General features: G+C 35.0%; 3 protein-coding genes across 3 annotated transcripts; 2 read left to right on the top strand and 1 right to left on the bottom strand.

The window, feature by feature from the left end:
- Positions 1 to 61: 61 nt before the first annotated feature.
- On the bottom strand, positions 62 to 1,339 carry NCS54_00195600 (Beta-phenylalanine transaminase; the record flags this gene model as incomplete). The annotated part of the gene is made up of 1 exon (XM_053147568.1): positions 62 to 1,339. One exon carries the CDS (start codon positions 1,337 to 1,339, stop codon positions 62 to 64), a length of 1,278 nt encoding a protein of 425 aa, XP_053003543.1.
- A 1,250-nt stretch (positions 1,340 to 2,589) lies between these two features.
- Positions 2,590 to 7,301, top strand: NCS54_00195500 (HET domain-containing protein; the record flags this gene model as incomplete). Its single annotated transcript, XM_053147567.1, has 9 exons — positions 2,590 to 2,726; positions 2,790 to 3,567; positions 3,622 to 5,258; positions 5,311 to 5,943; positions 6,028 to 6,167; positions 6,459 to 6,632; positions 6,689 to 6,747; positions 6,819 to 7,121; positions 7,179 to 7,301. The coding sequence occupies 9 exons, from the start codon at positions 2,590 to 2,592 to the stop codon at positions 7,299 to 7,301; spliced, it is 3,984 nt and encodes a 1,327-aa protein (XP_053003542.1).
- A 630-nt stretch (positions 7,302 to 7,931) lies between these two features.
- Positions 7,932 to 9,782, top strand: NCS54_00195400 (HET domain-containing protein; the record flags this gene model as incomplete). The annotated part of the gene is made up of 1 exon (XM_053147566.1): positions 7,932 to 9,782. One exon carries the CDS (start codon positions 7,932 to 7,934, stop codon positions 9,780 to 9,782), a length of 1,851 nt encoding a protein of 616 aa, XP_053003541.1.
- Positions 9,783 to 17,599: the final 7,817 nt, after the last annotated feature.

The following is a 17,599-nucleotide window of genomic DNA, read 5'->3' as shown; positions in this document are numbered from 1 at the left end:
ACCGATATTTGAATCAGCATCATCTTATCCATTTAATCTTCATACAGCTTAAATGACTCCGTCATTCTGACACTAGACCCAAAAACTCCTCGAAGGCATCAGCTACTCTGTCAATGTGGTCCTGATCATGCGCAAAATTCAAGGCCAGGAACCCTCTGTGTCCAATGTAAATACCCTTTGACAGTAGGAAGTGGTAAAACAGATCGCGATGAATGGGTCCCGAGGGCGAAATCCACCCCACACCTAGGATACTTCCAAAGCCTGCAATGATAGCCAGCTTCCTGGAGGGGTCCTTAGCAGCCAGTATGCCATTGAGACGCCCGCGAAGCTTGTCACCGAGAGCATTCAACTTCTTGAGGTTCTCGTCCGTCAATAACTTTGTGCCGACGACACCCACCTTCATACTAAAAACATTATTGTTAAAGGTTCCCGAGTGGTGTAAGTGGCTCGGTGAATGAGGGTCAAACTGAGCCATGATGTCTTCCCGACCACCAAAAGCTCCGAAGCTGAAGCCACCCCCAAAGTGCTTGCCCATCGTGGTCATATCCGGAGTAACGCCGAAGTGGGTTTGAAGGCCTCCGTACACGAACCTCGAGGTAATAGTTTCGTCGAAGATGAGTATGGCGCCAATGTTTATGGTAGCCTCACGCAGGTACTCGAAGAATGCCTTGTCGCCAAGGTTCGCTCCTCCGGCGCCCTGCATCAGCTCGACAATCACCACGCCGATTTTGCTGCTATCGGGACCCTCGAGGACTGCCTTCGTCTTCTCAATGTTGTTGAAGACTCCGAACACGTAATCATGCGGGACGTTGAGTGGGCTCTTGTCCCCGACAGACGCGAACGACATGCCTCCACCATGGTAGCCGTGCTCAAAGACGAGGACGTTGGATCGGCGGGTGAAGTTGAGCACGGCTGCCACAGCGAATATGTTGGCTTCAGACGCTGAGTTGCAGAATCTGATGCGGTCGACGCTGGGGAATCTATCCACGAGCAACTTGGCCAGCTCGGCCTCGGCTGAATGGGGAGAGCCATAGCTCAACCCGCTTTTGGCTGTCTCTTGGATTGCCTCGAGGATTTTGGGGTTTGAATGACCGTAGATCCCTGCAAAGTACTCGGAGACGAAGTCGAGATACTTGCGGCCGTCAACCGAAGTCAATTCGGCGCCTTGGCCGCTTGCAATAACCAAAGGAAAGGGGTCCTGGTGTAGGGTCGCTCTGGTTGTTCCACCAGGAAGATACTGTGATGCATCCTGGATGGTCTTTTGCGATTGGGGGTTCTCGGCCTCGTATCGGGAGAGGTACTGAGCGAGGAGCTGTTCGACCTTGGTGGTTGCACTCATGGCTGCGACAGTGAATGAGAAAGACATAAAACCTGGTCAGAGATTACTCAGGAGCGGATGTATGGTGGACGAAGTTATTCACAGAACAAGATAGTGCCTGGGATTATATGGTCAGCTGGCATGTCGAGCATAGGTACATCATCCCATTTAAGTTAGCAACTCCAATGCAGATTCGGTCATCTGAACCAGACCTTCGTGGTCCTCGGCCTCCGTTCTCCTCTGCCTCGCTACTGAGTGTCGATTAATCTTGGCGCTTGGGCGCCTCTTGAGACGACTGTGGGGACGAGGTCTATACGACTTCCGATGGCGCTTAGATGCCATTTTTCTCTCATCTTTCAAAAATTGGCTAGAATGCTACTATCTCCGCCGGGGGAGCGGAGATCGTCGTCCGCGGGACCCGACTCAGGCCCATCAACTATAAGCCCAAGTGCGGAGTTAATGTGAAACGATGGCGCTTATTAAACCTGTTCGCATTCTTTAGATTCAGGCGCTTAGATAATTACTGTTGGATTGGAACCTGCACAAAGCTCAGAAGGTGGTCACGTGCCTTCCATGGCCGGTCGGGTGATCTCCGGCTCTATGACGGACTAGGCCCAATTAGGAAGGCCATGTTGCGGCCCAAAAGGGAAAGAGGGAATTATCATCAAGAACAACAACAGAAGGAATACACACAAATTGAGGCGATCCACACGGATAGCCCTGTTTTGCGACAATTAAGAGTGTCAGAGGGGCGCGTTGCGCACCTATAACTGCCGAAAAGGGCTAGCTTGCCACCCTGAAGAAGCCGAGGCTTCGATCCCCGGGAACGTGGTTTGGAAAAGAGAAGTACCAACGTAGCCCGTGGATGGCCGACGCTGAAGGGGCGTGTTGAATTGGCAATAGGCTACGGAGTATAATAAGGGAAGCACCACTAACTAAAGTGGCGCGCTACGCTTTTTGGCTCAGTGGTGACTTTCCGACATATATATTCCTCTAAATGTGAGCCCCTACTAGGGCCTAATATACCTAATTAAGTATTAGCTATCTATCTATATAAGTTGCACCGTGGCCTCGTCACGTTCCCTGCCGCGACCTATTTTCCTCGCGGTTCGCCTGTGTTTTGTTGCCTCGTTTTGGGTTGCAGCTGTGATTGCCTTGCTCCGCCACCACCATGTCTTGGCAAAGTGGTACATCACCTGGGCCATGCCCTTCTGACCTGTTCGTCCTGCGTCCAAACATTTCATTCTTGTCTCGCTTCAGCAGCCGGCACCATGGATTATCCCCACATACCGGATGTCTTCGCGGCTAGGCAACTCGTCGAGGAAATCTGGAGGGAGAACACAGTGAATGGCACGATCACGAAACACAATTCGCCTGTGGGACGTGTCATAGAAAAAGCACTCACAGTGTTGGCTTTCCTCCCCACCTGATTGTGCTCCATGCTCTGGATGCCTTGCTAACAGGCATGCAGCTTGTCTCGTCAGCTCTACGACAAGGAGACGCACTTCCTACTCGAGCTGATTCAGAACGCCGAAGACAACATCTATCATGGCGTGACTCCCAGCCTCAGCTTTACCTACAAGCGAGGCAGTCTGCGCGTTGACTGTAACGAGACTGGCTTCACTGAGAGCAACGTTAGAGCAATTTGCAAGATTGGCGAGAGTACCAAGGCTGGCCTTGGCCGATCTGCCCGATACGTCGGCGAGAAAGGCATCGGCTTTAAATCCGTCTTCAAGATTGCGAGCGAGGTTTACATCTCCTCGCGCAGTTTCTCTTTCAAGTTTGATCAAGCGCAAGCCGTTGGTCTCATTGCTCCCATTTGGTCTCCATTTCCCGAGCCCATCCGGCCGGGATATACATCATTTTATCTCAAGCTTTCTGAGGACTGCGACGAAGACCGGATTGCCCATGACATTCAACATCTCGACCCCACCATGCTTTTGTTTCTCAGACGCTTGAGGGAGATCAATCTCAACATTATGCTTGCCGACGGTCAAATGTGGACACGGACCCTTCGGCGAAAAGATACACTATCCCGGGGCGGCCTCATCACCCAACTGCATAGAGGACTCACCATTTCCGACTACATTGTCGTGAAGCATCTCGTTTCTGATCTCCCTGAAGATAAGGATCGAGCTGGGGTTCGGGAATCTGAGATATCACTCGCACTTCCTCCTCTATATGAGACATTTGAAGATCATACCTACGCAGTTTACGCCTTCCTCCCAGTTCGCGACTACGGTTTCAAGGTACATCATTTCGTGCCCGCACTCTTGTGTAAAGTCATGCTAACTTGGGGGCAGTTCCTACTTCAAGCTGACTTCCTCCTCACTGCCAACCGAGAAGACGTTCTGGACAACCCATGGAATCGTGCTCTTCGTGAAGCCTGTGCCGATGCATTCGTTCAGGCCATCCACCATTTGAACTCTGGACCTAGACGCTACGCCTGGACCCGTTACATTCCAGGGCAGCACATACTCGGATTTTTTGAGCCACTCAGAGACATGATCCTCGACAAACTTTCCCAAGAGCCAATACTGGAGGCATGTTCTGGTAGGATGGTTGCCCCAGCAATGCTCACCTACGTCCCCTCCCGCTTCATCGATAATGTTGGGTCCCCTCTGACGCTATCGCCAAACACCAATGACTCGTACCTGTCTGACTCATATCTTGGACTTCCAAGTACTTTATTGTCCCGCTTAGGCACTCGGACACTTGATGGCGAGGGCTTCCTTCAGCATCTGAGCTCGATCATCTCGAACAACCCTCAGCTTTTCCGCCAGAAATCCAGGGCATGGCATGAGAAACTAGCCAACGTCTTGCTGAGTCTATACAAAGAAGAAGGGCATTCTGATCTCATCCAAGGCTTGGAGATTATTCCTTTGTCTAACAACGAATGGGTATCGGCGGACATGGGGCCAAGCCATTTCAGCCAAGAAACCAAGCACCTTAAAATCCCAGAAACCGTTCCAATACGCACTGTCAGTGCATCCATCGAACACGATCCCTCAAGAATCAATCTACTTCTTCATCTCGGCGTGAAGCCACGACTGGACGTTGCCGATGTATGCTTTCTCATCATGAAACTGCATCGCCAAGCCTCATTCAAGCCAGGCATTCTGACACCTGCGCAGCTTGCAGAGCATATTGTCTTTATGTTCAGAGCGTCGTTTCATCCATCACCGGGAATCGACTTGTGGTTCGCCACCGCAGACAATCAACGTGTCAAGGGATCGTCATTATACATGCGTGCCAAATGCAAACCTGGGTCCTTCGAAGACCGGATTCGAAACCATGTCGAGACAAATTATCCGCTCCTCCACGACGCATATGTCGACGCCTTTCAGTTAGACAGGCTACAAGAAGTTACCTGGACCCGATGGGCTCTGCGATGTTTCAATATTCAGCTATCAACCTTTCCTAGGATCTGCACGGGGGCTGCCAAGCGTGGTCGAGCTGGCACTCTCCACCTTTCCGACGAATTCAGATCTCTCTTCAAAACCTGTAGCTCGTCTGACATTCTCGAACTGCTCAGGTTGCGATGGCGAGATTACTCACAAGTCATCGAGGAGGTGTATACAATCAATGGCAAGGACCTGGGAAATCCCGTGAGAGATGAGATTGTGGCAATGAGCGTCAGATGCTACACAAACAGAGGATCCAAGGACGCCTGCTTTCAACGACTGGGGGACACCTTTCTTCCATCATTAGACAAGACTGTTGACCAGGGGTCTTGTATACCGCTGCTGGATGTCTCTGGCCCCCTGAAACAGTGGGAATTTCTTAAGATATTCCAAGTCTCAGTGCACCGAGACATCGAGTATTACTTTCGGTGCCTGCTGGCTTTGAAGAGCTCGGCCATAGAGCCTTCGAAGGCAACAGTTGTGCACATTTACGAGCGAATTCAAGGCGACTACATGGACAACAAAAAAGTGATCTGGTAAGAAAAGCACTGTTGGAGCGAATGATGACTTGGCTGACATTAGACGCAGCAAATGCTTCATGCAACAGCCCCTAATATACACTTCTCTCTGTTCGTCTGGGAGTGATCCCAAGATGTGCTGGATCAGCGGCAAAGAATGCCTGGAAAAGAACTTGGACATTGTCATCGAGTATGAGAGCAGTGCTACCTTGTTTCGCAATATCCTCGGTGCTGGAACAAACGCCGTTGAACGTCGGGTTCAGAGCCTCCGCGCCATCACAGAGGAAAGCAGTCTGAGCGACATTCTGACATCCTTCGTCGAGATGGACCGAGTTATCCAGGCTCAGGGTTCTCAAAAGTTCAAAGATGCCGTTGAGAAGTTGAACAAGGGGTTGCAAATATTTCCCATTTTGAAAGAGAAGAGCGACAACGAGTATGACGCACTCGCACCTCTCAACCCAGCTTTTCCACCCTGGTTCATTGCCGATCGTCAGCACCTGCGCGATAGCTTTTCTGGATGCGTCGATATTCTTGCCGTATCCCCCCGCGATATTCCTTCCATTGAGGAATTGCTGAAGGTCTTGGATCTTCAGTCGCGGGTCCTCTCCAGAATCGTCAAGATCGAATCCAGGCCGTTGGGCAAGCCGAAACTACACGCACCGTACACGTCGTCTTTGCGGCGTAAAGCCGCGTTTATTACTGCGTAAGATATTAAAACCTCTGCTTTATAAATAGCCCCGATCTATTCCGATTGGCCTCTTGTGCTGATCGATGTGCCGGTGAATAGGTTGATACCGAAACAGCGACAAGGCCGAGATGATCTTGTCGGGGAGTTTTTCCGCGTTGAAGTCAACATTGCCGCTAAAATTGTGCAGAAATACACATTCAACTACGGGGGTCGCTCGTTCTCGGGTGCTGACGGTCCAGGTGAGGTTTCCCTCTCGGAGCGGAACGGCAGGTTACAGGTGTTCATGACACAAGGGAGAACATTTCGGCGACTATACCTCCTCCCGAGCTAGGAAACAAGATAAGTGATCGGTACGGCATCGTCAATCCAGCTCACCGTAACTTGGTTCACTTCACCCTGGGCGAGGACAACCCACAACGATTATCGAGCACTTTCACAAGGGAAGGGATCCATGTCCTTGACTCCCCTCAAGGAGGTATAAATGGCCTTGGGTTCGACATGACTACTGTCTGCTAATCACACTTATTCAGATTCGGATGAGTTTTCTGCACTCTACCGCGACGAATTCCTAGATGTGAGGGCAACTGACGGGGAGGATGAGGCGGAAGACGACTCCAAAGACAAGTTCGAGTCGAAATTCAAACATATTCCAGAGAAGTTTTCAGACGAAATTGACGAACATGATCGACGGCTCCCGCTACAGTGTTTCAAATGGTCGGAAAGAATTTTGTTCGCAACACCTCTTCTGATCCGGGCACAGATTACCGAACGGTGCTCCGGACGGAACCAGCTCATGGCCAATACGCAGCAGAGGTCCTGGTGAGTGCCGATTAAGTATGGAGCCATGTACTCGTTACAGTTTGATCTAACAATATGGGGGGAACACCTAGACATCAAGGTTTCTACAGCACGAATTGGGCAATTTATACAAGCCAGACGACCATTGGACCAGCCCTCAGCGCTACAAAGCTGGCTACCGCAGATTCCCTCACTCAGTTGCGTCCTATGCCACGTTCACCATCGCCGACCGTGAGGCGAGCCGTAAGTTCTCAGATGTTCTAGCTCAGCGCGGTTTCAAGGAAGCAAGCGACTGGGCCTGGGCAGCTAGTGATCCAACGTATCATCTTGACATGGCCGTTTCATCAGGGGGGCCAAAATCAGACTTTTCCTGGACAAGCCAACAGTTTGAGAGAGTGAGTGCTGTTGATGCCGTCAGAGAGGTATACTGACGACTTGGCTACCACTCACAGATGCGCGCTTTTCGGGCAGATAGGCAACAAAAGGCTAGTTGGAAACTCAAGGATATTCACGTCCTAGTTCGCGTCTCAAACGTATTCAACAGTCCTTCTCTTGATCTGTTTGTCGACTCGTAGCGCCTGTTCTCCTCAGAGAAGTTTGCTCTACACGGCAACTGGACTTTTGCGGCTACTATCCTCGATACAAGCCCGGATGGCAATTTCGATTCATCATGCCCCGATAATCAGCAGCCTCCAATCCAGTCGTCACTATCACCATTGCCATCACTTGCGACTTCTCAAAGCTTGGACCAGTACGGAGACTCATCAAGACAATCATTCTGGACCAGTTCCTGCAACACACCTCTTAATCCGATGGGCAGCGAGGGTCCCTATATGCCTCCACATTCAAGTTTTCGCCCGCAGTTGCCACATCAACCGATACCAGCCTACGACTGGCCACCGCAACAGGCTTGGAAGGGGCAAGGCCATCCATTTTCGAAGCAGGAAAACGGCCAGTGGTTAGATCCATGGCAAGCCAGCATCTCTTATCAGCAAATGCCGATGGTCCATCCTGCACATCCGACACTGCCCGGGCCTCAGTATCAACCCCAGCACCACCACTTTCTAGGAGTTCCAGGACAATCCAGTTTTGGAGGAAACCATGGCGGATCGACCAATGACTCCCACCCGTGGTCAGCATCCGGTCACAGGTCCCCAGGCGCGGCCAGCCACATTCCCCCGTGTATTGACAGTTGTCCACCCACGATGTCTCAACAATCACCGAATTCTACTCTCAATCCATCCATTGTCCCTCTCTCTGTTGGTTTCCCGAGCAATGACGCCGGTGCCGGTCCCGAAATTTCGTACAAACCGCTAAACAAGGGCGACATCAGACTCCTCATGCTCCACCCAGGTCAGGAAGACTCCCAACTACGAGCTGTTGTTTACCGCTGCCCACTTCTTGTCGCAAACAGCTTTCAAGCAATTTCGTATACATGGGGCAGCAGTGAATTGTCGCATTCACTATGGACTCCTGAGGGTACCATCAAACTGAGCGCCTCTCTTCACGCTACGCTGCGCTGCCTTAGGCACGAGAAGCAGCCAGTACTTCTCTGGGCTGATGGCGTTTGTATCAACCAGAGCAATGAAACTGAGAAGTCTGAGCAGATTCGGCTACTACCACAAGTCTTTCAACGTGCGACATGCGTCTTGGTATGTCTTGGAAGCGATAGCAAAGGCGATAGCGCCATGGAAGCGCTGATGCAGATTCGCGTCCATGACACTCTAGCCACGCTAGGCGAGGAATGGCCCAAGGATCTTGCAAAGATACCTAAGGCCTGGGGGAAGGCAAGCATACCACCACCGGATGATCCAATCTGGATCGACATCGGTGTCCTTTTCGAGAGACCTTGGTTCGAGAGAGCATGGATCATCCAGGAACTACTTGTCGCTACCAGTGTTAGGGTTATCTGCGGGAAGTGGATGATAGACTGGAACGACCTCCTTGCCGTGATCAAAATCATCACACGCGAGTCCCGGGCCTCCCTTAAACAGGCCCTTGGCAAGGCTCAAGGCAAATTCATCCGGTTCTCAACTCTGGCGATGCTTCGCGAGCGCGAAGCCAAGCACGAGCGCCGTCCGCTACTTGATCTTCTCGAGGAGTTCCGAGACTCCAAGTCGTCCATCGACCACGACCGCTTCTTTTGTCTTCTCGGTTTGGCAATAGACGGCAACAACAAGGACTTTGTTGTTGACTACCGTCTCAGCTTTGATGTCATCGTCCGTAAATACGCTTGGGCCTTTATCGAGCAAGGGAAAGTCTTGGAGCTTCTCCACCGAGCGGGAATTGATTCACGCAAGACGGACTATTTCCCATCCTGGATTCCGGATTGGACGCTTACAAAACCGAGCAGTCTGCGCACACTGGAGGCATGGGGCATGCCTTGTGCGTCGTCGAGACGTTCCAAACCTCGCCTTGATGCAAGATCGATGAGCGATTTGGAACTACGGCTGTACGGCATCAGGGTCGACGAAATAGAGATAATCAGCAAGACTTCAAATGTCGTGGATGAGCTGGGTTTGTACATGGATGAGATCGACAGGATGATTGACTCTTCATCTTCCCATCTCGAGGGAGACCTCAAATGGGAAGTTCCCATCGCCGGGGCATGGCGCTGCAGACATGATGGCCACTCTATGAAGGAGTCGTACTCGGCATTGCGAAAGCACCTGATCATGGACAGAGGCGATACCGAGGCAGGCAACGCAGGAACCAAGACACAAGAATTGTCTGGCAATGGCCCGCGCCACGTCGACGATCCCAGGGGATCTCTTTGGGAGAAGAGTCAAGACTACTATCTCGCCCTCCAAGGGAACTTGACTGGTTGGAAGTTTGTGGTCACCAAACGACACGACGTCGGCATTGCTCCGCCTACAGCCCGAAAAGCGGATATCGTGTTTGTCATCGACGGCGGCGTGGTGCCATTTCTGCTTAGGAAAGAGGAAGCCTTTGGGGGCTCCTTTTCCCTTGTGGGAGAGTGCTACATTCACGGCTTGATGCATGGTGAAGCAGAAACGCTCCGTGCAACATCAGAGCAAGTAATTTCTCTGCGATGAGGCTAACCAAACGGAAACGACGTTGTCTGAGAGTGGCTTAACGAACATTTCTGGGAAATGTAGTTTAACAACTACTTAGATGTAATATCACGCAAGACCAAGGAATAGTGTGAAGGACTCGGCGTTTAAATATTAACATAATAACAATTTATAGGTTGCGATGTTTTTGGCATTGGTCTTTGATGCTGGCATGAGTTAAAAACTATATTCTTTGCTATTTTATTAGAAGTGGCAGTAAGTTTACTATATTTATATTATTTTTCTTACTTTTACTAAAAGTAATTACTTCGCGCTGTTCTTACCTTAGGACTCTTATTGTTTATAAAAACTATTACTTAAGCTATTAATAGTTTTTTTTTATAAATGAATTTTTTTATCTTACTAAGTAAAACCTGCTTATATTTAGTATAGTTAGGCCTAGAATTATACCTCTTTTAAGTTTTATTTTATTTTTAAACCTAGAAATAAATATTTATATATCTTTCTTATTGCTAAACTTTTAAAATCCCCCCTTTAAACCTAGGGGTAAATATTTATATTTATTTATTACTTTTTAAGCCTATTATAATATTAATTATCTTACCCCGAGGTTTAATTATTTATACTTACCTATTTTTAATTCTTATTTATTGACTTTGAATATATTATTTAAATACTTTATTTATACTTTATAAAGAATAAAAAAATAAAGGAAATATAGTCTTTAAAGACTATAGGGTAAGTAATAGAGATAAGAGGTAAATAGGTAATAAAATTAGTCCTTATAAAAAGCTAATTAGCTAAGTAAAGAATTATAGAGTAATAAAAGTAAGGTAAATAAATAATAGGGTTAAAATATAAAAGACTAGCTTTTAATTAATATTTTTATTATTTATGTTAGTTAAAGATCTAAGTAGCTATTTTTAAGAGAAGATATATAGCTTATATAGCAAATTATTTAAAATCTATTAGCCTAATTTAGATAAAAGCTATATTATTAGATAACCCTAATTCTAGGCTTTAAAACCCTCTTAGTTTTACTAATAATAAATAACTAAAAGCTAAGTTATAGTATAATAGATATTAAAACTAATAGGGTTTTAAATTAGGATCTTTAAAACTAAATAGGAAATACCTTATAAAAAGAGATAAGTTTAATAGTATTATTAGGCTTATAATAAAGCCCTAAGTCGAAGATTATATAACCTTTTTAAAAGGGAAATAAGTCTAGAAGGGGCAGTATTAATACTCCCTTATATCTTATTTATCTAAGTATATATTACTTAGGTAAGTAATTTAAAGGAAAGTATATAAGTTAAAGTATAGGGTTATAAAATCCTAGGCTTATATCTTATAACCTTCTTTTTTTAGTATTTTATTTATAAAAGATTTTCTTAATAATAAAGTATTTTATATATTTTTATTAATATTAAATTTATTATAATTTAATACTTTTTTTAATAATGTATTATATTAATTAAGATATATATATATAACGTACTTGATAAGCGAGTGTCACAAACAAGCGAGTGTCACAAAATACCCTATAGTGAGATTTTCTCTTTAAAGAAAATTACCTTACAAAATTCTAGAAAAATTAATTAAAGCTAAAGATAGCTAAGACTTTAAGGTTAGCTTATTTATATTAATATAAATAATATATATTTCTTTAGAATTTTTAAAAAAATCCTTTATAACGTAGTTTTAAAAAAGTATATTCGCACTGTATAAATAGCTATTTCTCTATAAAGAAATTTTTTTAAAAATCTAGAAAAATTATAATAAGATTCTAAAAAGAGTTAGGTTTATAAAAATATACTTTTTAACTTTATAGCTACCCTATAGCGGATTTTAGAAATTTAGAATTCGCTATTTTTAGGTACACAGTATGCTGTGACACTCGCTTGTTTGTGACACTCGCTTATCAAGTACGTTATATATTAAATATAATAATTAATTAAGTAAAATAAAAATCTTAATTTTTTACATTAATATAATAATAAAAAGAATATAAATTAAGTTATATATATATATATATATTAAATATAATAATTAATTAAGTAAAATAAAAATCTTAATTTTTTATATTAATATAATAATAAAAAGAATATAAATTAATTAATTGATTAAAATTATTTAATATTTTTTTTTCTTAATATCTTAATAATTACTTAATATATTTTTATATTATAATTAATCTTATTATAAATATTATAATATTATATCCTTAGTTATATTATTCTCTATTAATTATTATTTCTTAATAATTTAGCTACTACTTATATAATAATATTTATTTAATTTATTACTTATTCTTTTTCTTTATTATTATAACTTTCTTTTTTATAATTAAGTTTCTTTTACTTTTTAATATTAATTAAGTATTTTATTTATTTTTTAAAGGTTTTTATTTTTAATAATTAATAAAATAACTTAATATATAATTATTTTTATTTTTTTTAAAAACCTTAAAGCTTTAAAGATTAATTTTAAAAAGTTATTTTAATACTTTTTAATTTATATTTTAAGGTATATATATTAAAATCTAGCCTTAAGTATAATACTTAAAATCTTTAAGATCTAAGAGATAAAAACCTTAGCTCTTTTTTTAATAAATATTAAAGTCTATAGTTATATATTAAGCTTTAAGATTATAATTTTTAAATTAAAAAAAATAGATTTCATTTTCTTAAAAGTCTTTTTAATATTTTCTTTATTATAATAATTTTATATATAATTTTAAAAATTAAAAAAAACTTAATTCTTAAAATATAAATTATAAAATATTTAATTAAATATTTTATTTTTTAATTATAAGCTTATTTTAATATATTAAAATATTTTATATTAAGATATTAAAAAAAATAAAAAAAAATAATATATAAAATCAAATACTTTTTTTTATAATATCTCTTAAATTTAATAAATTAATAATTATTATAATTAATAGAAATTAAAAAATAATAAAAAAATAATTAATTAATTAATTATATATTAATTAAATTATTTAAATTATTTAAAATTAATTTTACTATTAATTAAATTCTTTTAAGTTATTATAATTACTTAATTATTTAAAAAAATATTTTTTAATATTAATTAATTAAATAATATTAGCTTATATTAATAATAAATAATTATGTTATTTTATTTTTTATACTTATTATTTATTAATATTAAAAATATTATTATAGTTATTATTATGTTATTAAAAAAATATAATATACTATTTATAGCTAAAACTTAAAATATTTTTTTTCTTTAAATAACTTTTTAATAAGGGATTTTATATATTTCTTTATAAGTTAAATATTATATAAAAATAATAAGAATAATTAATTAATTAATAATAATAAAAGTATTTTTTAAGAAAAGAGCTTAAAGCTTTTTTATTCCTAAATTAACCCTAAAGAAACTAATAATAATTAAAGGTTAAAGGCCTCTAACTTCTTTTTTATATATAAGAAATTACCTAGCGGCCTAAAATAACTTAGTATTTATTTCTCTTAACTTATAGCTTTTTATAAGACTTTAATATTTATTTTTATAATTCTTAAAAAGCCTTATTAAACCTATCTCCCTTTCTTATATATTATTTTTATTATATTTTACTTAATATTATATTAGGCTTATAGCTATTATAAATTAATTAATTAAGTATTTTTATTTTTTTATTATTTTTTTATTTTTTTATTTTAGTTTTTTTTTTAATATTATAATAAGTATTTAAGGCTAAGTAATAATAGCTAAAAGCTTATTTTATTATAAAAGTCTTATTATTTTATTAAAAGAATAATATAATTATCAATTAGTAATTATTATATAAGCTAATTATATATTATTTTAAGTTAATTCTTTTCCCTTAGGTTAATTAATATAATTCTTTTTTTATTTTAAATATTTTTTATTTTTATATAAATCTTTTATTAATTTTATATATTAAGTAAATAAAATCTTTAATACTATAAATATAAGATCTTTTTTTAATAATATAAGAATATTTATTTTTAATTTAATTCTATTTATAATTAATTATTATTTAATTAAATAAACCTAATAACTTTTACCTTATAATTATATCTTTTATACCCTTAGATAAAAAAAGTTTTTATTTTATTAATACTTAGAGCTATTATTTAATAAAAGTTATAGTTATTTTATAATCCCTAGGGATAGAATTTAAGAGGCTTACTTAGGGTCTAAGGCTAATTTTTTTAATTAAGAAATATAAAAATTAAGGATTTATTAATTTACTTTTAAATTTTAAGTCTTAAATTAGCTAATTTTACTATTAATATTTTTATTTTTAAGTTAAGCTTATTATTATTAGCTAAGATAATTATTTCTTCTTAATAAATAAAAAAGTTATTTATAATTTTTATATCTTAATTAATATAATATTTAATTAATTATATAAAGAGGTTAAGAAATATAACTTTAGAATTAAAGTTATAAATAATTTTAATTCTTAAGAAAGTTTTATTATATTACTTAGATTACCTTGGGAATTATAATTAAATAATAAAATTATTAATTATTAATATAGCTAATATCTCTTATATTTATTAATATATATCTTCCTTAGTTAATATAAAGCTAATCTTACGGTATCTTTTAAGTAAATCTAATTATATTATAATTAATTAAATCTATATAAAGGGATTATTATTTTATTATAATTTTATTATAAATATTCTTATATTAAAAATAATTATCCTTAATTCTTAGCTTATTAAAAATTATAATTTAATACATACCTTAAATCCCTTTTAACCTAGTATTATATAAAATATCTCTAGGCTTTTTTCTCTTAGTTTATAAGTCTAATAATTAATTATAGATTAATAGATTAAATAATTATAAAAGTATTTCTTTTTATTAATATTTAAGGCTATAAAAGAATAAATTATAATTAATTTACTTAAAGTTATTTTTATAAGTTTATTAAAGGTTTAAAAAAAGTAAAATATATTAAGGAGATTATATTTTTATTTTTTTTATTATATAGTTAAAAGACTTAAATAAAAATTAAAATAATATAATTAATTAATACTTATAAGGTATTTTTATTAGGAAATAAAAGTAAGTTTTATATAAAGTATTTAATTAATTAATATTATATTAAAATAATAAAAGTTAGTTTTAATTTTATTTTATATATATATTATAAAGTATTTATTATATTTAAATCTAAAAAATCTTATAAAAATCTTTTTTTTATAATCCTTATATTACTTTTAACTCTCTTTAAAACCTATTTTATAATTTATTAATACTTTTTTATAAGTATTAAGAAAAAAAATTAAAAGCTTTTATTAATTAAAATTATATTTTAGCTTTTTTTTTTAGATATTAATTTTATATTATATAATTATAATAACTTTTTTAAGGCTATTCCTAAGTATTTATAATACTAATAAGATTAAATTATTAAGAAATATCTTTTTATCTTTCTCTAGGTCTTAATATAAATACTATAGGGCTAAAATATATTCTTTTTATAATATATTATAAGTAAGGTTATTATAATAATATTATTAAAACTTATTTTTTTTCAGCTTTAATTTAATTAATTAATAATTATTTAATATATTAAGGTATTTAAAGATAATAAAGTCTTAATAATCTTATTTTTATTATAACTAAAACAAAAATAATTACTTAGAGTTATATAGCTTTTTAATTATATTAAGGCTATTTTTATTTTTCTTAAAAAAGCCTTTTATTTCTTTAAAGTATTTAACTTAAGCTACTAAGTAAGTTATTTTTTTTTTATAAATAATAAATAATTAATAAAAATAAAAAAAATAATTATATAAATAAAGGTATTTTAAAGGTTTAAAGTATACTTAGGGATATAAAATTATTACTTTTAGAAAGTCTTTTTATTAATTTATATATAATATATATAATATATAATTATTATATAATTATATTTTATATAATTAAATAAAAAGAAATTACTTAGTTTTATAAATTTATTAGTTTTAAAATATATAAGGGCTAATCTTAAGGTTAATTATTAATTAATATTAATCTTATTATTAAATATAAAACTATATTTTATTAAAAGGGATAAATATATATTCTTAAATAAATAAAAAAGGGCTATATATTCTAATTAAATAATTAATATAAGTAATTATAAATAAAAAAGGATATATATCTATATACCTTAAAGAAAATAAATAATAAGCTTATTTATATATAAGATATAAAAAAAGATTAATATATTATTCTTCTCTTAAAAGACTATTTAGCTTTTTTAATATATATAAAGGGTAGCTATAAATTATAACTCTCTATATAGAAGTTACCTAAATATATTACTTTTCTTTTTTTATATATTTTAAGCTTATATATATATAACTTCTATATATTTCTTATTTTTCTCTTTTTTAACTTTGTTACTTTTATTTATACTTTTAATTAGTTAGTTTATTATATTTATATAAATTCCCTATAGGATCCTTATAAATAAGTAAGAAAATATTTTTCTTAATATTTAAACTCTTATTTACTCTTAGTTTTTTTATATTAACTTTTAGAAAAATATTTCTTTTTAAGAATATAATTATTATAAGTTTAAAGTAATTCTTATAAAGGCCTAAATAATTAATCTCCTTAGGGCTAGTTTTTATATCCTTTTTACTCTTAATAATCTTTCTAATTAAATAATTAAATAAGTCTATAAATACCTTAAGATCTAGATTTATTTTTATTTTATTTTTAATTAAAATAATTTCCTTTTATATATTAAGCTTACCTTTAATAATAAAAGCTATAAGAACCTAAAGGCTATTATAAAATATTTCTTTAAGTATTATAATACTCTTAATATAATTATAAGAGAGCTTATTTTATTAATATTTAACTATTTTTATTAATTTTATTTATTTTTATAAATAATTCTTTAAGTAATTAATTATTTACTTAAAGTATTAAAAAACTTTTAAGATTACTTTCCTTAGGTTTTATAACCCTATCTTTTATTAATATTATTATTAATCTTACTTAACTAATATTTATTAAAATAAAAAATATATCTTTTATCTTTTTTTATTTATATCTTAATTAAGGGTTTTATAGGTAGGAAATATATTAATTATATTTAATATTAGAAGCCTTATAAGTAAGAGTTTTTACCTAGGTATTAGCTAAAATCTATTATTAAAAGTCCTTTAAATTAATCTTTATAAAAAAAAATACTTTAAAAGATCTACTTAATAAGGTTAAACTTAATTAATTAAATTAAGTATTTTATTTTTATATTTCTTATTTATATCCTTTTAAGGATTAAATTAAAAATAAAACTATTAGCTTTTTTAAGAAATATATTAATTAGCTCTTAATAAAAAGGCTAATTCTTTTAGGTTTTAAAAAGAAATAGATTTTAAATCTGAGAAGTTTTCTTATTAAGGGATAAATTTTAAATATAATAAAGTATTATTATTTTTATTTAACTAAAAGTAAGGTCTAACTTTATATTTATAATTATTTTTAATTAATTATTTATTTCTTATTTCTTATTAATTTTCTTATAAATCTTATTATTTAGCTTTAATTATCTTATATAGGCTATATATTAAATATATTTCTTATAAAATAAGAAATTTAGATATTATATTTAAATTATAATAAATAATATTATTATTATTTTTTAATATATTTCATTTATCTTAGATAATATTTTTAATATCTTAAGTAGTATCTCTAATATCTAATTAAATAATTTATATATTTTTTATAAAATAAATACTTAAATTTATTAAAAATTATAGTAATTATATTATAATATTAAAATACTTTTTTATTATTTTTTTTTATTATAAACCTAA

The sequence above is a fragment of the Fusarium falciforme genome, chromosome 2, assembly GCF_026873545.1.
Source record: "Fusarium falciforme chromosome 2, complete sequence".
NCBI classification, from domain to species: domain Eukaryota; kingdom Fungi; phylum Ascomycota; class Sordariomycetes; order Hypocreales; family Nectriaceae; genus Fusarium; species Fusarium falciforme.
The sequence above is the reverse complement of the archived record's forward strand: the minus strand, read 5'-3'. Positions and strand labels throughout refer to the sequence as shown.